General features: G+C 45.9%; 1 protein-coding gene across 4 annotated transcripts in view; it reads left to right on the top strand.

Annotated features, from left to right (window-relative positions):
• The window catches only part of ASTN2 (astrotactin 2), a 989,097-nt gene that overhangs the window by 220,717 nt on the left and 747,383 nt on the right, over positions 1-20,997 (top strand). For all 4 annotated transcript variants that reach the window (XM_043453335.1, XM_043453336.1, XM_043453334.1 and 1 more), the window contains exon 3: positions 4,070-4,454. In XM_043453335.1, the coding sequence (XP_043309270.1) occupies positions 4,070-4,454 (385 nt within the window). The remainder of the gene's footprint in view (positions 1-4,069; positions 4,455-20,997) is intronic.

Here is a 20,997-nt window from a genome sequence, read left to right as displayed (position 1 = left end):
GGGTCTAGGAAGGTAGGGCTGGTCAGTGGTGCTAGGAACATCACCTGAGCTGCTTCTGTGTCTTGGGTGAGGCCCCCAGAGCTCTTTAGGAGCCCAGCCTGGGGGGTGTCTGTTTCAGTGGGTCAGTCGCACTGTGAGCGCCTGGAATTCTCTTTGGCCCCAGTTTTCACAGTGAAATCCTGATCTTTAATGGAAGCCATGTGGCCACTGGATGAGCTGAGAGCTTAGCTGGTGGGAGCAAAGGTCAGGACAGGCTGAGCAAAGGTGCAGGACAGCCTGCAGCCCAGTAAGAGGGTTGGAGTCACTGGCTTAGGGTCACATCAAGTGAGTCGGCAGATCATGAAGCTAAATGTCCCAAGCTCAGCTTCCATCAAAGTGGAGTGAGGGAGGTCTGGGCGGGGCGGGGGGGGGGGTCCTCACTCTGCTGCCTCCTCCTGGGGGTTCTCTGTGCTGGGAAATCTGTGTCTGAAGTTGCCCAGGTAAGTTGAGGAAGCAGAAGTGAGGCTGATTACACCTTGAGCACCTGGCCCTTCCCACCCCACGCAGAACTGTGAATCCATGATGAAGTTCAGCCACACGACCTGCGTCAACAGCCTCCTGTCTTTGGGCCTCTCACCTCACATAACATAGGACACGGATACCTAACATGCACAGGTGTAGAGGTAAATGACAGAGCATATCAAAGTGGTCAGCTTCCCTGGTGGCTCAGACTACCGTCTGAGCAGTGCGGGAGACCTGGGTTCGATCCCCGGATCGGGAAGATCCCCTGGAGAAGGAAAGGGCATCCCACTCCAGTACTCTTGCCTGGAAAATCCCACGGACAGAGGAGCCTGGTAGGTTACAGTCCATGGGGGTCGCAAAGAGTCAGACATGACTGAGTGATTTCACTTTCACTTTTCAAAGTGTTTGGTCTAGATTGAGAAGGGTTTGGGAATCCAAGACAAGTTTTGCAGAATAAGCATCTTGGGGCACAGGTAATATCATGTGTTACTTGTTTAGTTGTGTCTGACTCTTTGCGGCCCCGTGGACTGTAGCCCACCAGGCTCCTCTGTCTGTGGACTTCTCCAGGCAAGAATACTGAAGTGGATAGCCATTCTCTCCTTCAGGGGATCTTCCCAACCCAGGGATCGAACCTGGGTCTCCCACATTGCAGGCAGATTCTTTACTGTCTGAGTCACCACGGAAGCCCTCAGGGGCAAAAGGTCGATCATTCATTCATTCAGCATTACATATGCACTTGCTGAATGGTGTTGACAATAGCAGTAGCAGCTGTGAGCAGTTACATGTGCCCCACACAACACTAAATACTCTATCGGCATCTCACTTAGCCTCACAATGATCCATTGAGGTGCTACTGAAGACTGCCTTCATATAACCCATGAGGAAGCCAAGGTCATGCAGCCTCTAAGTAGGAGAACCTGGACTAAAACTGTGTCACTCTGAGGTCAGCTCTTGGCCTCTGTGCACAACACAGGAGTCCCCGAGGCGCTTTATGAGCTGATCCAGCACTGCATGGGTGACATGGGAGGGTTGTTGGGATTTGATGGGGAAGAGAGCCAATATCATGTGATACGGTAATTGCCTGTGGACAGGGTGGTTAGGCCTCATCTTTCCCAGGTCAGTTTTGGTCCTGGGTTTGAGAACAGGGCCACACACCCATAACTGGAGTGGGCAGAGTGGGGATGAAGGGCTCTGGGAGCAGGGAAGGTCTGCAGGGAAGGTTACAGAGAACGAAACAGCCAAAGATGAGAAGGGATGAATCAGGCAACCATGGAGCAAAATTACAGTCTTCACTGGAGAGGCTGCCTTGGGATGTGCCCACTGAATCCTGGATTTGAAAACGGCATTTCCCCTTCCCTTCCCGGGGTTCCCTTTTTCTTTGTGCACCCTCACCATCTTTCTCACTTTTCCTTTCCTTCCCTTTGGGCTGTAGAATCACTGTGCTGCCCAGTAGCCACTGGCTATGCAGTGAGGAGCTGGGTTCCAATTCCTACTTCACCACATTTTGGCCTTGTATTCCCAGCTGGACCTACGATCAAAGCCTGTGTGACTTTAGGCAAGTTACTTAACCTCTCTGAACCACCTTTTCCTCATTTCGCTTGTGGAAGGGAACCTATAATCCCTTATCACAGAGGACTGTCTTGAAGATTAAACAAAATAACATTAAAAATAGTAAGGGCAGGGTCTTCTGTTTTTTTGTATCAAGTGATAGGGTTCTTCTTGCCTCCTTTTTCTCTTCACTCATCTTTCTTATCATCTCTTCACTCCACACTCCACAAAAAACTGACAATACCACATCACACGTGACTTCTAGACCTAGAGCAGTCTCTATTATATGTTCTGTGGAGGGAAAAAGGGTGTGTTCTTATTTTTCTAGGTCTCCAGTGGTGCTACACACACACATTTTATGTACACTTGACAGATTGCACCCACCCACACACATAAATACATATAGTTATAGCTTTGTTCGGTTTGTATATTTACTTCTGAGTTCTGACATCCAGAGAAGCCTTCCTGGGGATCCCAGAGTAACTCATTGCCAGAGTCAAAACAAGGCTGCCAGCCATGCCTGCAGCCCTGGCCACCTCCGAGCCCACACCCCACCCACTCCCCACGGACGTGATGAATTCTAGCTTAGAGAGCTGAAGGACCTGAAAAAAAAAGATCATCATTTTTAGTCAACAGGGTGGCTGCATCATTTTAGTAAATGATGTTCTTCTTGGCCTAAACAGGTATCCTTAGCAGCAGCCATCTCCCCACCAAGATAATCTGTTCAGAGTTAGTTAACATCTGCCATCTTTGCTAGATGTTATACAAGTGGTTTTCAGAAATTGCCCTTGCCTTTAATAAGTCAAGGCAGAACAGTCAGCCAATGGGTATGGTCGAAAGAATACAGGTTTTAAAGCTAAAAAGCCACACACACATATACACACACACACCAAGGCTCAGAGCTTCTCTGCTACTCAGCATCTGAGCTTCAGTCTCTTGATTTCTTTGCCCCCTCCTCCTAGCCACAGGCATGGTCCTCCCCAGCTCTTGGGGTTCCAGAGCAGGGACTCCACATGGTGGCCTGGAATCTCCCAGGCAGAAAGCACAGTATATAAAGAAGTGAAGCTTCTCCGAGGGGCTACCCCTGCTCAATGGAAATGCTTCTGGGGCAGAGTGAAAGAAGGCAGGTGAGGAGAATACAGATCTTCCACCTCGGCCTTTGACAGGTGCTGTGGGGGACGTAGGTGGGCTTTAGAAACACTCCTGCCCTGGAGGAGCTCACGCAGCAGAGTATTTCATGAGTCTCATGAATCATGTAAGATCCGTTCGTAAACACTTTACCTATTTCAATTTAATGTATGGTATGCAGACTCAACCAAATATTTACCAGTTGGATGTGTTAGAGAAAAATAAACGGCAGTGTTCCTTCAACTCCTGATGAAAGGAGCCCTAGAAGAGCCCACCTGTTCATTCATTCATTCAAACAAATATTTATGAAGTGCCTACTTTGTCCCAGGGAATCAACATGAAAAGGCCAGTGTTTCTGAAAATAAAAGTATAGATGATACAGAAATTGTCTGACTTGTGTATTCCCAGCAGGATGGAAGAAGGACTGCTGTCCCTTGAGCCCTCAGTGATTCTTTCTGGAGGGAAGCAAGGCTGAGAGGGTGTGCTCAAAGGTCCTGGGGTCACTCAGCTGGTGAGAGGCAGAGTCGGGCCTCAGACACTCTAGATGTGAAGCCCCCAGCCTAGTATTTAGTGGCGTGCATCTCTCCGACATGACCATCACGCAGCTCATTTGTTCCTCGTGGCGACTTCCTGAAGAAGGAAGGGCAGGGGTTCTTTGACCGTTATACATGTGAAAAGCAAGGCTCAGAGAGGTGAAGCAGTTTCTCCAAGGTCACACAGCTTATTGGTGAGAAAGCCAGGTTTGGAAACGGTGTCCCTCCGCTGGCTCCGGAGGCTCCGAGAGCCAAACCCGGGGATCGTGGGCTGCGCGCGGCGGCCGGCGACCCCGCGCTGGCCCTCCAGCCCCGAGAACAGCGGCCCACTCGCGTCTCCTCCTTCCCTCCCGCTCCAGGGTGGCCTCATCGCCCTGCTGCTGCTGCTGCTGGTATTCACGGTGGCGCTGTACGCCCAGCGGCGCTGGCAGAAGCGGCGCCGCGCCCCCCAGAAGAGCGCCAGTACGGAAGCCACGCACGAGATTCACTACATCCCGTCCGTGCTGCTGGGCCCGCCGGCGCGGGAAGGCTTCCGCTCCTCCCGGCTGCAGGCGCATAACTCGGTCATCGGCGTGCCCATCCGCGAGACGCCCATCCTGGATGACTACGACTACGAGGAGGAGGACGACCTGCCCCGGCGGGCCAACCACGTCTCCCGCGAGGACGAGTTCGGCAGCCAGGTGACCCACAGCCTGGACAGCCTGGGCCGACCAGGGGAAGAGAAGGGTGACTTCGAGAAGAAAGGTGAGTCTTCCTTGTTGCATCCCACCTTCGGGGCAGGGGGTGGGGGTGGCATTTTGGGGAGCTGGGGAGAGGCGCAGGAGCTGGGTGGTCGGGGAACACAGGAAGTGTTTTCTGGGTTAAGCCATTTTTGATTTATGGCCAACTTCTGTTGGGTTTTCAGAGATCGTCTCTTGATTCTTTGATGGTGGTGGGCGGGGGTGGTGGGAAACTGTATTCTTGGAATTAGAGTTTGGAATTAGAGCGTCAGAAGTTAAGTAGTCCAGCATCTTTTAGTGTTTCTTGATTGCCTCCCTGGATGGCCTTCTCACTACTCAGGAGAGAGCTCATCTCACTTCCAGACTCTACTGTTGGAAGGTTTTTCCTTAGACTGAGTTGCAGTCTGTTTCTCTGGCTCTCCATATCAGAAACTGAACCTGAAGTTCCCTTCTCCAAGACAGCTCTTGGGAAATATGACAACAGGGAGAAAAAAGGCACCCAGTAAGTTTTAGAGATCAATGTCAACAAATAATCACAGTTGCTTCTGCCACTCTGATGTGACATATTTTCAGACATTTCACCATTCTGGTCACTGTCCTCTAGATGGAGATTCTGATTTTTCTTGTCTTGGAGTGTAACACCAGCAGTGACACTCTCTTCCTCAAGGTGGGAATGCGCCTGTGCTGAGCAAAATGCAATTTTCACCTCCTTTTTGCCAGCTGTTTTGCTTCTGTTCATGCAGGTTGAGCTCACATTTGTTTTTTTGCAGCTGTTGCTGACTTGTGGTTGACTTTTTGATGACTTAAACCTCTCAGTCTTTTTCATATATGCTATTGCCAAGACCCATTCTCATTGTTCTCTTGGAGGACAATTGATTATTTGGACCTGCGTACAGGATGTGTGTGTGTTTGTCTTTATTCAGTGTCTATGCCTCCAGTTTGTTTATAGATGAGATTTGGCTATTTTTTCTTTTAGGTAAATGCTACAGAATCACTGTTCTGCCTTTCCCCCCACCGGCCCCATATTGTCTTTATGACCCTGGTGATGATGATGTGTTCAAGGTTTGGCCCAGAGGCCCTAGTGTTAGAACTACTCCTGTTTGTGAGCCAAGAGGAATCATCATCATTTCTTGGACCAGTCCTGAGCTGTGAACGTAACATTTTTTCCTCCTGCACCCAGGGTCCTTCCTCCTAGATCCATCTTTCCATGATGCTCAGTGGAAAAATAGGAACTTTAGGAATTTCTTTAAAAGGAGACATTTTTGTCAAGCTTAGAAACCTAGGGAGGGAAAAGAGTGGTATAGTAAGTAAGAGGACAGTTTTGGAGTTGTTGGGACCTAGAAAAATGGGAATTCAATCCTCCAAGTCTCAGATTCCTCATTGAAGGATTTTTGGAAGGATTAAATATAAAAATCAATGTGTACCAAGTACCTAACACAAGGCCTAGGATATGGTCCATGTTGAATCCCTGAGAGCCGTATCTGTAGACCTCAGGCCCTTTCTTCGCCGGGTTCCTAAGATTCTCGCTAAGCCAGCTCCCTCCTGCCCGCCTGGCTCCCGCTAAGTGCCAGCCACCACTCTTTGCTCAGTGCTCTGGAATGTCTACATCATTTCCCTTCTCTGCTGTGATCTCTTCTGTCTTTGAACTGTTGGTTTACTGACAGTCTCCTCAATTCTTCACTTTCTCGAACATATTTATCGTTTTTTCATGTGACTTTTCGTCTTAGAACAAGAGCAGTGTGCATTGGTTTCATTCTTCACACCGCTGCCTAGCACAGTGCCTCTCGTGTAAAGAATGTCCAGCGAGTGTCAGACAAGAACGATGGCCCTGGAGAGAGAGGCTATTCAGGAGCTATGCTGTCAGGTCAGAGCATCCTGCTTCTCTTCTCTAAAATAGAAAGTCACTTGGATATGACAGAAAGCATCATCCCATTTTCCTAGATGTGGACTTTTGCAGCCTAATTTATTAAGCCCTACTGTGTTTATATGGAAAATGGGTGAATTAGCAACCAGTTTGCCCATCTCATGGGCTTCCCTGATAGCTCAGATGGTAAACAATCTGCCTGTAATGCAGGAGACCGGGGTTCGATCCCTGGGTCAGGAGGATCCCTGAAGAAGGGAATGGCTACCCACTCCAGTATTCTTGCCTGGAGAATTCCACGGATAGAGGAGCCTGGTGGGCTACAACCCATGCGGTCGCAAAGAGTTGGACACAACTGAGTGACTGACTACTTCTTCTGCCTGTCTCATAGTTTTGCTGTGGGGCTTAAATAATAAATTCACTGCAAACCCTGAAGAAATTTCCCTAGAGTGGGGTTTGTTTTTCACACTACAGTCTTCCCCAGCCTGGCCGAGAGGAGAGGTCTACAGCCTCCTTCAGTTACTGGAGTGGGTTGTGATTACTTTGAGCTTATCACTTACTGCTGTTCAATAATAATCAGTTTCTCTGTCTCCTACTCTAGATGTGGGGACTTTTTTTTTTAATTCTTTTTTTTATTGAGGTATAATTAACATGTGATCTTGCATTAGTTCCAGGTATACAATGATTCAGTATTTGCCTGTATTGAGAAATGATCACCACAATGTCTAGTTAACATCCATGGCCTCACAGCGTGACAGTATTTTTCTTGTGATGAGAACTTGACTCTCTTAGCAACTTTCAAGCATACAGTAGAGTATTATTAACTCTAGTCATCATGGTGGACATCCCAGCCCCGTGACTTATTTTATAAAACTTGGAGATTTTTTAAAGCAAAGGCAGTTTCACTAGTGTCCAGCACAGTGACTGATGCCTCATGGTTGCTCTGAAAATGCCTGTTGGCTGAATGATTCGGTCAATCGAATAAATCCAAGCGCTGGCTAAAGCCCCAGATTCTCAGTTCCAGGCCTCGAGTTATCTCACTGTCCTCAAACCTGGGGACTCTAGAAACCAAAATGTTGACGGAGGCCGTTCTGGTCGATGAGCAGACCCTAGCTGTGAGCAGCCGCTGGTTGGCCGTGAACCTAGAGCCTGTTATGCAAAGTGGAGTAAAGTCAGAAAAAGGAAAACAAATGCAGTATACTAAAGCATGCATATGGGATCTAGGAAGATGGTGTTGATGAACCTGTTTGCAGGGAAGGAATGGAGACACAGAGGGAGAGAATGGGCTTTTGGACCCAGTGGAGGAAGGAGAGGGTGGGACAAATGGGGAAAATAGCACCAACAGATCAGTTCAGTCACTCAGTCATGTTTGACTCTTTGCGACCCCATGGACTGCAGCACGCCAGTCTTCCCTGTCCATCATCAACTCCCGGAGCTTGCCGAAATTCGTGTCCATCCAGTCGGTGATGCCATCCAACCATCTCATCCTCTGTCATCTCATCCAACCATCTCATCCTCTGTCATCTCATCCAACCACCTCATCCTCATCCTCTATTTAGAGATGTATCTTGTGTAAAACAAATAGCTGGTGAGACGTTGCTGATAACACTGAGAACCAGTCTGGAACTCTGTGATGGACTAGAGGGGTGGGAGGGGGGAACGTCAGGGAGGCTCAAAAGGAAGGGAACGTATGTATAATTATGGCTGATTCATGTTGTGGTAGTGGGGGAAACAAAACAGTGTAAAACTTTTTTTAAAAAAGAAATTACAATAAGCCTCCTGGGAAATGGAAGCTGAAGCTTGAACAATCCTGGTTCTCTCCAGGGCGTGGCAGAGTCCAGGTAAGAGCCCGAACCTCTTGGCCAGAGAGCACCCCTGCTTTCGATAGCTGTTGTGCTCAGAATGGCCTACGTGACATCATGGTGATAGCCCATTTCACGGGGGGGTTGGGGCCTTCCAGGTCTTGTGTTCCTTAAAGAGGATCCACAGGCTTGCCCTTTCAGTTGCTGGACATTTCAGTTATTCATGTGCGCAAAGCATGGGATCCTGATTCTTGAATGACAGACTGCACAGGGGACTGAATCCAGAGGATACAGGAGACTTACTCCTGAGCGAGGGGAGATGCTCTGATCTCCTCTCCTTGTTGGGTCCTCTAGAGTCTGCACACTCTCAGCTTTGCACGGCAACACGTCTTAAAGATAACTCGTCCCTTGGGCTTTCTTTCAAGCAGAACTCTATCTAAACGATAACAAAACCAGACTCTTATTTTCTGAAATCAACTTCAGATGAGACGCATACAAGAGAAATCGAAAGAGAACGAGTGGTGAATGCATGAGAAATAAGACCCAGTCCTTGCAAGGCAGCCTGGCGGGGTGGGGATGAGCAGGTGGGCTCGGGGCCCTGCTCTTGTCTGCATTGGCTGCGTGGTCCTGGCACACCTCTTCACCACCTGCAAACTCATGCCTTCATCTCACCCATTTTCATCCGACCACATTATTCCTCTGACTTTGCTTTAAAACGAATTACAGTCTGGAATAAAACCAAGTACTTCATTTAATACTCTACCCAGCTGCCCTTAGATCCGATAAGGGTGAGGAAGGAAGACCCCTGGGCAAGAAGGGAGTAGGAGACGTATTTTTCCTGGGTCCAGGCAGGATACTGGTCACCCTGTCCCGTGGCAGGGTGGTGGCTAGGGGCTGTGGTTGCAGTGTTGTGGCCTCTGAGCTCCAGGACCTCCTGGTCTGGACAGAAGAGGGACAGTTCTGCTGGCAGATTATGGAACAGCTCAGGCTGAATATGCTTCCTGTTGCCTTGGGTGGTCCTTGGAGAGACTCATTAGATTCTTTCTTTATGGGGGAACCTGGGAACAACTATGTATTATGTCCAGAGCGGACAGGTATCAGAAACTGGGCAAGCCCTATAAAAGTCATCCCCAGAGGCTTTGCAATTATATTGCCAAGGGCTAGCCCCACCTACACCTCTCACACTTAAAATTTGTCCGTAGATTCAAACTCCTTCATCATACTTGAGCACCCCCTGTTATCTGCAGCTTGGACCTTCAGATAATAGGGGGGTAACCTGGAGGCAGAGGGAGAAACTGTCTTTATCAAGAGACAAAGCCTGGATTCTGATACCCCAAGAGCATGATACTGAGTGGGCTGACTTTCAGCCAATACAGACCCACATGGACGTACCCTTTGTTAAACACTGAAATTCTTCTGTGCCAGTCATTAAGAAGCTTGCTGCCCTGAATGCCCCACCCCCACGCCCTCTGGCTGCCTGGCCATCACCGCTCCCACCCTGCCAAGGACCCTCCTGACGTCCGTGCCATCCAGGAACAGGTCGGGTTTAGACTGCTTCTCCAGGATTATGGCTGACAGCTCGTCTTGCTCGTTAATTCCTGTACCTTAGACATTCTTAGGTATTGCGAGCATCACCCTTGATATCACCTTAGCCAGTTGCTGGGAATTTAATCATGTCAATATGTGACTACTCAGCATTGCGTTGGGTCCATAACAGAAACTTGATGCATTTTAATTCCAATTCTCCTTATCCGTGCTTAAATTTATGTTTCCCTTTCCTGAATATTATGCATGGAAGCTCAAGGAAATTAAAATAACAGATTTATCACTTTATCAAGGGACAGGGTAGGGGATGGCTGAATGGATATTGGGTTTTCTTAATTTTGTTTTATTATCGTGAAAGAAATGCATACTATTTGTAATAGAAGGAGGTGGGTGGAGGGAAGGAGTGAGAGAAGGAAAGGGAGAGAGAAAATAAAGAAGACAGGGAGTGAGGGAGGAAGGAAGAGGTCTGAATTGCATAAAACAAGAACTAAAAACCCTTCCATTGTCTTGCTACCCCATCCCACTAACGGGACCCAAAGGCTAATCTTTGAGAATAGTTTGATTTATAATCTTCTAGCATATTTTCCAGCATACCTACATATGGAAAGTATGTGTTTTATGAATATGGTATAGATAAGATATATGCATTTTGCACCCAGATATACAGTACTAGGGCTGTCTTAGCCATGTATATCATTTTGCAGCAGTTCCATAGTTTACCGAACAATGTTAAGTATCTTTCTGTGTCAACCCTGCACACCTATCTTCTTTTGGAAAGCTCTATAAGATTCCAGGATTGGAACACACCAATCACACCAGCATTTGCTCTACTTTTCATTTTTGCTGACCATTATCTCAATTTGCTGCACTCACAATGAGTCAGTATACATGCTTGCACACACACACACACACATACGTATTTTTGCAAAATTTAAGGCTGTTTCTATAAAACAGATGCCTAAAAGCAGAATCTCTGTATTAAAGGATGCACGTTACACACTTATAATTACAGTTACACCTTTACAATTTGAGGAAGTACCACCGCAAGTATTCACTTTAGAATTTGTTTTATTCTCTCAAGGGGCCCTATACATCTTCTATACGAATCTGCACAAACCACCCACTGCCCCATCACCTTGACTATTAGTATATTATTCATGGACCTGTCTGGGCTTTATATATATACATATGTGTGTGTGTGTGTGTGTGTGTGTATGAATGATAGTTGCCTTCATTTTAAATATGCAATTTTCACTTTTGATTTTCTTTTCTGATTGGTCCAAATTCTTTTCTTCGTCAGAAGTCAGTCTTCATGATTACCCGAACAATGATTCTTAGGTGAGGTGATGCCAAATAAAGGATTTGCTTTGCTGTCCCACTTCAGTTCAGGACCTAAAATAGGAAAAGAAAGAAAAAAAAAAAAGAAATGACATCAAATACAAGCGGTGGTCCACATTTGATATATGGGGAGGGATCACGGTCTCTCTGACATGGACCAGTAGGCTAAAAGTTACTGTTGATTAGAATTACAGATCAGCAAGTTTCAGGGTAATTGGGACCCTTGTTGAGAGAGTGGAGTAGGCGGGACCTTCTTGAGTCCCGGTAGGAGTCCAGCTGCTGTCTTATACATTATCTCATTGAGCTATTTGTCATGAACCCCGAGGGGAAGGCAAATGAAAGAGTTGAATAGGAAGCCAGTGCTGCTCCTGCTGCTGATAAAGATGACAGCTAACCGCCACTTGTGATAACCATTGTCTGGGAACTTTCTAGGAGTTATATCATTTACACCTCTCAACAACCCTAAGAGTTATGCGGTAACATTGCCTCACCTTACGGAGCAGGGGACTGAAGCTGAGAAGGGTTAAAGGATATGTCTGAAGTCACACAGGGGAAGGTGGCTGAGCCAGGTCAAAACTCTGGTGCATGAGCGATCATGCTAAGGGGTCGAGCCGGGATGTGAACACTGAATTGTAAGATCTTTGGGAAGGTGCCGAGTTCCTGCTGTCCCAGGGATGCAGCTGAAGCCTAGCGCCCATGAGCTTGCTTCACTCTCAAATGCAGGAGGAAAAATAGGTAACTAGCATCTGTTCTCCAAGGCAGGATGCTGCTGCACAGTGATTCTGAGCTTCTAAATCGGCAGAAGGGATTTTGCAGCAGGGAGATCACAGTTTTTTTGGATGTTCTGAATGGTCCCCAAGGGTGTAGGGAACTCATGTTTGGTGTCAATAAAGCACTCTGTGGTGACAGGGATCTGAGGAGCTGTTTATTAACTCTTCTGACATCCCCTGTGAGCGCCATGTAAATGTCACTCTTGGGTGGCGCTTTCTAAAATCTCAGAGCTCTTTCCTAGTCAACACTTTATTCGATGCCTTACCTGGGTGTTCAGATTTCTCAACTCAGAGATGGTAGTCTGTTTCCAGCTTCCTCATCTTCACCTCTGCTCATCCATCCCCTCTTCAGGCCATATCCATCTTCCTGACTTCTTCAAAGCACCGCATCCTCACACACCTTCCTGCTTGCAGGCCTGTCCTCCACTTTCACACACAGCGTTCACTCTGTCACGATCCTTCTGGCCATAGCAGTTCCATGCTTAAAGTTTTGCAAAGTTCTCACCGCTCTTGATCCCCACCCTCTGTGCTCAGCCACCGTGGCCTGCTCTCTGTTCTGCAAACTTGCTAAGCTTCTCCCACCACAGACCATTTGCATATGCTGTTATTGTCCTTGTCTGCAAAAAAAAAAAAAAAAAAATTCCTCCCTTTCCTCCCCTAATCTGTCATGGCTGATTCCTTCTCATCATTGTGGTCTCAACTTCAATCCTACTTCTTCAGACAAAGCTCTTTTCCCCACGTTCTCTTTTGTTTTCTGTAATGGTACATTTTTAAAAATTATTTGGATTAATTTATTAAATATTTTGCTTCTCTGATTAGACTCAGGATTCTGTGAGATCATGGTCCAGATCCATTTGCATTGTTCTGTGCCTAACAGAGTGACGGGCACATCTGTTGTTGTTGCTAAGTCATGTGTGACTCTTTTCCACCCTATGAACTGCAGCACACCAGGCCTCCCTGTTCTTCACCGTATCTCAGACTTATGTTCACTGAGTCAGTGATGTCATCCAACCATCTTATCCTCTGTTGCCCCCTTCTCTTTCTGCCTTCATTCTCACCCAGCATCAGGGTCTTTTCCAATGAGTCATCTCTTTGCATCAGGTGGCCAAAGTATTGGAGCTTCAGCTTCAGTATCAGTCCTTCCAATGAATATTCAGGGTTGATTTCCTTTAGGATTGACTGGTTTGATCTCCTTGCAGTCCAAGGGACTCTCAAGAGTCTTCTCCAATACTACAGTTCGAAAGCATCAGTTCTCTGGCACTCAGCCTTCTTTATGGTCCAACTCTCACATCTGTACATGACTCCGGGAAAAACCATAGCTTTGACTATATGGCCTTTGTTGGAAAAAATGTTGTCTCTGCTTTCTAATATGCTTTGTCTAGGTTTGTCATAGCTTTCCTTTCAAGGGGTAAGCATCTTTTAATTCCATGGCTGCATATTGATGTTGAAATATGTGTTGAGTCAATAGATGGAGGAATAGATATATGAATGAAGAGACAGATGGATATCTTAGTGTCTTTCCGTAGGCTGGTAACCTTTGCATGGATCCTTTATCCTTTTTCTAAACCATACATACTGTGTTTAGTATTTTCGAATCAGCGATTTACTGAATCTTCCCATGCGTCTCATAAGAAAGAAATTATTCATATCAAACTTCAGAGTGCATCTCAAGTTATACAGCCAGAAGTTAAGAAATTGTGGTTTGAACTCAGCTTTGTCTAATTCCCAAGCATGTTCCCAAGGGCTTCTCAAGCATGTCCCAAACCCAACCATGTTCTGAAGATAGCACGATATAATCCTGTCAACTTATTTGACCAGAAGAGAGAAAACACGGGCTTAGAATGCTAGCACGCTGTCTCTTACTGTTGTGTTCGTTAAGTGTTGACCACATGAGAAATATATTTTGCACTGTGACCACACACATATGCTTTTTTAAAATCATAGTTGATTTACAGTGTTTTGCGCATAGGGCAAAGTGATTCAATTATACACATGCATGTATGTTTCTGCTTTTCCACATTCTTTTTCATTATGTTATTACAAGATATTGACTATAATTCCCTGTGCTATACAGTAGGCCCTTGTTTATTTTATGTATAGTAGTGTATGTGTATCTGTTAATCCCCAAGTCCTAATTTATCTCTCCTCCCAAGCCTTCCCGTTTGTTAACCCTACGTTTGTTTTCTGTGTCTGTGAATTTTGTGAGTAAGTTCGTTTGTATTATATTTTAGATTCCACGTAAACACTTATCCTGTGATATTTGTGACATCATATGATATTTGTCTGGTTTACTTCACTTGGTATGATAGTTTCTAGGTCTATCCATGTTGCTGCAAATGGAGTTATTTTATTCTTTGTATTGTATACACATTTCCCACATCTTCTTGATCCATTCATCTGTTGATGGACGCTTAGGTTGCTTCCATGACTTGGCTGTTATAAATAGTGACTGGGTGGGGGTGGGGGGTGTGTGTGTGTATCTTTTTAAATTAGAGTTTTCATCTCTTCTGGATATATACCAGGAGTAGTATTGATGAATCATAGAAGTCTGTTTTTATTTTTTTTAAGGAGCCTCCATACAGTTTTCCATAGTTGCTATGCTAATTTATGTTCTAACTAACCATGTAGGAGGGTTCCCTTTTCTCCACATCCTCCCCAGCATTTATTATTTGTAGACTTTTTTTGATGATGACCACTCTGACCGAAGTGAGGTGACATCTCATTGCAGCTTAGATTTGCCTTTCTCTGATAGTTAGTGATATTGGGCATCTTTTCCCGTGCCTGTTGGCCATCAGCATGTCTTCTTTGGAGACACATGTTCTTGTGAATGAGTATATGTGTGTGTCTGCAATAAGTTTGGCAAAAGAATCCTTCCCATATTACATGTGGCATGCTCTGATCATTTTCTGTTCTTTTTTGTCATCTCTTTGATGATGTTCTGAACCACTGAATTGATTCCACAGTTTATGAGGGGATTATCACCCGAAGTTCAAAGTCCTTTCGGCCTCAGGGGCTGTGTTGTGCTGGGGTATCCACAAGGAGGTAGATCCCTAATTTCTGGGTCTGTGACAGCTTCCCGGAGGGGTTTCTTGCCTGGAGAGGTGACTGATGACTGTCATCAGATTCAAGGTAAGGGGGTTGGTAGAGGAACCAGGAATGGTGCCTGAGACAGGCAGTGGCATGCGACGATTTTATGTCTTACCCCACTGTACTTCTGGTTATCCCACTGGTGTTTTTCACCAGCCCTTGGCACCATCATCTCTTGAAAATTCACCACCTGTCCTCCCAAAGGAACTTTTGTGTCTCTATTATCTTCTTTCCTTGTTTATTTTCTCTTCTACCCCCTGCCTCCCTCTGCTCCCCGCCTGGGAGACACCACCCATTCTTTAAGCCACAACTCCAACACCTTCCTCTTCCCAGCGGTCCCAGAGCCCAGAAAGAGCTTCTCAAAGAGCTTGGGGAAAGTCCTTCCAACAGCGGCTCTTATTTTGACATCACCTCCAAGGTGCTTCCCGGGCTACCAGGGACCAGTGGAAAGCAAGAGAGGCAGCATCGTTTCAAACTGGGCTGTACTCTGGGGTTCCACTTAGGGTTATTCTTGAAAGATGGGCTCTGCAGCACACAGAGAAGAAAGGTTTGAATGTGGCTTTCTTCCACCAAACTGCCCTGGGGCCTTTATACCTAACTGCCTCTCCCCGCTCCTTGTTGAAAGCACGCTTTGAAATCTGCAGTGGAAACTGTTCCAGGGGCTGTTTGGTGGACCTTCTGGCTGCAGGGCACCTTCATCAGCCATCTGCAGACCGCTGACAGTGTAGTTACTGCACCTTCTCTTTGGGTACACCTCCCCCTTACTACGCAGTCATTCACTCACTCACTCATTCATGTATTTAACAGATCTTTACTGAGCACCTGCTATGTGCAAGGCACCGTATTTAATGCAGAAGATAGAGAGCAACATGGGAAATAGTTCTTTCCTGGAAGGTCACAGTTTAGAGGGGTATAAAACAGTAATAGCCACTTTATTTTATATAGTCTTTGAACATTTATAGAATGGCTTCATAAACAGTATATGATAAACCCTGGGTGTTGCTGAACCTTTTTGAGAGACAAGGAAGGAACCTTACTCGGCTCAGAGAAATGAAATCACTCACACCCCACAGTACAGAGCCAGTGTGGGGGCGAAGCTCTATTGAAACCTACATCTCTTGAGCTCAGGTTCACTATTGTCTGCGTTTTGCCACACTGTCTTTACCCCTGCAATATCCTGAATATCATTTGGCAAACAACTTGTTACATCCACATTGCCTCCCTGTCTTAATTTTAAAGGTCATAAACTCCTAGTCTTTAGAAGTATTCACAGAGGATTGAGTAGCCATTTGTTAAGGATGGTGTAGCAGTGTTGGAGATTTAGACACAATTTAAGCAATCCCTTCTAATTCTCAGGCCCTTCTAATTTGAACAAAGAGAGCTAAGATGTGTTTGAAAATATAGGTTCCTTAAAACTAGTTAGCCTAGAAAGTATCCAGAATCTAGACAGTTTTTTCTTTGAACTGCAGCTGATCCGTTGTAGAATGTTAGAAAACTCATTTTTGCTCTAATTCATCATATCACACGGCGGAGTTAACGACGCTATGGAAGATGAGACCCTGACTCTGCAACAAAGCTTTATGACTTTGATCTCTAAGCCCTGCCCCTCCCGGACCTTGGCCCTGGTGCCTGATTGTCTAGGCTTGGCAAAGCAGAAGGGAGCAGTGCCTCCAACAGACAGGAGCTCAGCATGCCCAGACAGCCGTCCTCTGAGCTGTCTCCACACTCTCTAAAATAAGATATAGACAGAGATTTGTCATGGAATCACAAACAGGAATGTCACCAATGCTGTCACCAGAGCCCCTTAAAATGTCACTTCCCAGCATTAATTGTCATGATAGCAAAACAAACGGGCGTTCTCTGAACATTTGCTCGCCCCCTCCTGCCTCGTGATTGTCTCCCTCCCTCCCTCCCTGCTCCCTCAGAGCCCCGCTCCTCTTGTCTCCAGGGACCCTTGGGGCATCCTGACTTGATTAGACTGTGCCCAGCGAGGCAGCCCCACCGCACAGTGACAGATGAGGGTGAAGGAGGTTTGATAAATGTCAGGGATTGAAGAGACTGTTCCCTGGTTGATCAGAGCTGGAGCAATTTCCCAGCAGTCAGGGGACTCTGCACCTCCCGTCCTGGCCTCCCTTGAAATGGCTGGAAATCACCCGTTTGAGGTCTGACTATCACCAGAGTCCAGGTTGTTCAGCCTCAGGTCTCCCATGGGGACTCATCCTGCTTTGGTTTCCTTGTCCACTCAGGGGTGCAATAAATTGCCGTGTCTACCTGCAATTAAGATCGATCCTTATTTGTCCGATACTTCCTAGTTATAAAAGTTATAGATGCTAAATTTAGAAAGCTTAAAAAAATAACGTAGAAATGATCGTTTTTCACAATACCTCATCAAATTGCCACAGTAACGTTTTACCCTGTTTCCTTTTTTCATTTTCTCTTCTTTTTACATATTGAAAGCAAAAACCTATATAATTTTCCATCTTATACTTTTATTAAATATCATAAATATTTCAGTATGTTTATCATTCTGTTGTAAAACTATCTCATAGCTGATTTATTGATGAACATCTCAGTTGCTTTTTTTTTTTTCCTCCCTTGCCATTTTGTTTTTATCAGCAACAAGCATTTTGTACTAAAATTCGTTTTTCACCATTCTGGTTTATTTCCTCAGGGTATATTCCCAGGAGTAGAATTACAGAGTAAAATGGTCTGAATGTTTTAAAGTTCTTGATATATGTTTAGCTCAACACCCCTGTGCCAGGAAGTCTCAGGAAACATGTGTTAAATAAGGAAACATTTTCCCATCTACATTTTCATTCATTAATTTCATTAATTCAACAAGCTTTAATTAAGTACCTACTACATATCACTGCAGATGGTGATTGCAGCCATGAAATTAAAAGACGCTTACTCATTGGAAGGAAAGTTATGACCAACCTAGACAGCATATTAAAAAGCAGAGACATTACTTTGCCAACAAAGGTCCATCTAGTCAAGGCTATGGTTTTCCCCAGTGGTCATGTATGGATGTGAGAGTTGGACTGTGAAGAAAGCTGAGCACCGAAAAATTGATGCTTTTGAACTGTGGTGTTGGAGAAGACTCTTGAGAGTCCCTTGGACTGCAAGGAGATTCAACCAGTCCATCCTAAAGAAGACCAGTCCTGGGTGTTCATTGGAAGGACTGATGCTGAACCTGAAACTCCAATACTTTGGCCACCGCATGCAAAGAGTTGACTCATTGAAAAAGACCCTGATGTTTGGAGGGATTGGGGGCAGGAGGAGAAGGGGATGACAGAGGATGAGATGGCTGGATGGCATCACCGACTCCATGGACATGGGTTTGAGTAAACTCCGGGAGTTGGTGATGGACAGGGAAGCCTGGCGTGCTGCGATTCATGGGGTCGCAGAGTCGGACACGACTGAGCAACTGAACTGAACTGAACTGAACTGCACTGCACGTCAGGCACTTGTTGCTGTCTCGTTGCTCGGTCGTGTCCAGCTCTTTGTGATCCTGTGGATTGTAGTCTGCTAGACCCCTTTATCCATGGAATTTCCCAGGCAAGAAGACTGAACTGGATTTCCATTTCCTTTTCCAAGGGATCTCCCCAGCCCAGGGATCGAACCCACTTCTTTAGCATTGGCAGGCAGACTCTTTACCACTGAGCCACCAGGAAGGCCCATCAGACACTAATTAGGGTGGGAATAAAGCAGTGAGTAAACTGTGTACAAATCTATTTTATTGAGCTTTCTACTGAGTATGGAAAGACCATAAATAAATAAAGGAGAAAATATATGATACATAATTAAATTAAAATATAAATATTTTATAAGAATAAATTATATACAATCTTATATATTATATGGGCTTCCCAGGTGGCGCTTGTGGTAAAGAAGTTGCCTTTAGGAGACTGAAGGAGACTTAAGAGACGGAGGTTTGATCCCTGAGTCGGGAAGATCCCCTGGAGGAGGAAATGGTAACCCACTCCAGTATTCTTTCCTGGAGAATGCCATGGACAGAGGAGCCTGGCGGGCTACAGTCCATGGGGTTGCAAAGAGTCAGACATGACTAAAGCAACTTGGCATGCACATATTATGTATATTATAAAATTATTATGATGACAGTGGGAAAGAAACAAAAGGAAATTCCGGAATTAGGACCTGCAGGAAAGGTCTCACCAATGACCAATAGTAGATATAGACTTAGATCTATAGTAGATCTAAGTAGATGAGGACAAATCTATAGTAGATGAAAAAGTAAGCCTGATGAATACATGAGGAAAGAGCTTTTCAGGCAGAGGGAATAGCAAGCGCACAGTGTCCTGGGACCATTCAGGAAGACGAAGTCCCAGTAGGAGGAAGACAGCGGTAGAATACATTGGATCACAGAGACACTGAAAAGCAGGTCAGAATCTCACCTTACCTGCTCACCCTAATTTGAGACCTCGGGCCAGTCACTTCATTTCTCTAAACCAGTGGTTCTCAACTAGGCACGGTTTTGTCACCTTTCCCCCCTTCCTGGAAACGTGTGACAATGTCTGGAGGCGTGTGTTTGTCACGACTGGAGAAGGGGTAGAGAATGCTGCTGGTATTTAGTCCTGGGGCATCAAGGATGCTGGTAAACACCCTGCCATGCACAGGAGAGCTCCTTACAGTAAAGAATCGCCCAGCCCAGCCCAGAATGTCGGGAGGATCAAGTTTGTGACACCCTGCTGCCAGCCTCCGTCCTCACATGGGTAAAAGGGAGCAGCCAATTTCATAAGCATGTGGGAGAACCAAGCTATGGAAGCAGTGAATCCTTTTTGTAAACTAACACACTGCCCACCCAGAGGGCAGCAGTAATGTTGGTCTTGCTTTGTTATAAATCTTTTATCATCCTCTATAAGGATTTGTTTTGAGGGAGCCACCTCAGGGTCTTTGCATCGCTGAACAGTTCTTTCCCCGGCTGTCTGCTTGGTTTCCTTATCTCTCACCCTCTCATTGAGGCCTTCCTCTTGATAGCATCAGGGCTCACCCTTTGATCCATCATACATGTTTGTGTGTCTGTTGTCTTGCCTCCCCCCAGGTATTTTGTATGTTGTTTTTTTTGTTTGTTTGTTTGTTTTTTTTATCCAGTGCTTTTCACTTGTTTAGAACATTGGCACAGAGAAGATGACAAATAACTTCTCAAATGCGTGGATAAATTGAATGAGAAAATGAGTCAGTGCATGGCTGACATCGATTGTTTTCTTCAGCTTGTTTAAGTTTCAAAGAATGGACTACTTGGTTTAGCTGATGCAGGTTTCTTTTCAGTTGCAATGGGAGTAACATTAGCTAACCTATATGGACCAAGCTCTGTGATCCACACCTACCAAATATGTGTACGTTTAATCCTCAAAAAATTTGGTGTGGTCAGTGCCTCTAATTGCCCCCCGTTTTCAGATGAGCCAGAAGGGGCTGGGCGAGCTCAGAAAATTTGTCCCAGATCACCGGCCAGGATTTGTACCTAAGTCTGCATGACCTTGAAACGCTCATTTCTCATCAGTTCTCTGCTGCCTTTACTATTGGAGAACACGGGGTCCAGGAATAATCATAAAACAGTCTCAAGCTTTGTGGAGAAAGAGCCATTGTTAGGATATAATAAAAATTGACACCTTGTTTCCACCATCCTTTAGCTCTCCTAAAATCATGAAACAGTATCTGAGATTCTTTTGCCTCTGTCTGCTAGGACCTCCTTATCTCCTCGGCTGTGCACGCCCACCGCTTGCTCTGCCTGCCTCACAGCTTCTGCTCCTGGCTCCCCTCTGTTCCTTGTGAGATACACACTGTTTGTCTCTATCTCCTTGTGTCTCCTCTTCAAATAACGCATGAGAGGATCTGCCACATTTGATGTTGAAAGTCCTAATGGGCAAATCCTCACACCAGGCCTTGCCGCCATCCACCCACAAATCCGGGACTGTCCGCCTGTGCCCAGATGGGGCGCTCTGGTCCCCTCCGCTTTGCCGAGCTGGTGGAATCTCAGAGACCCCAGCAAGGCGCCCTCTGGGGATGAAGCACCTGCATGTACTTTATGCTAAATCAGGCGTCTGTGGGTATGGTGCCTCAAAGCACAGCATCCTGTCCAGAACGGTGGGGAGTCCATCTGCTCAGAGCAGGGCTGGTATGCTTGCTCCAGAAGAACCTGGTCTG

Source organism: Cervus canadensis, chromosome 30 (genome assembly GCF_019320065.1).
Source record: "Cervus canadensis isolate Bull #8, Minnesota chromosome 30, ASM1932006v1, whole genome shotgun sequence".
Lineage (NCBI taxonomy): Eukaryota > Metazoa > Chordata > Mammalia > Artiodactyla > Cervidae > Cervus > Cervus canadensis.
The sequence above is the reverse complement of the archived record's forward strand: the minus strand, read 5'-3'. Positions and strand labels throughout refer to the sequence as shown.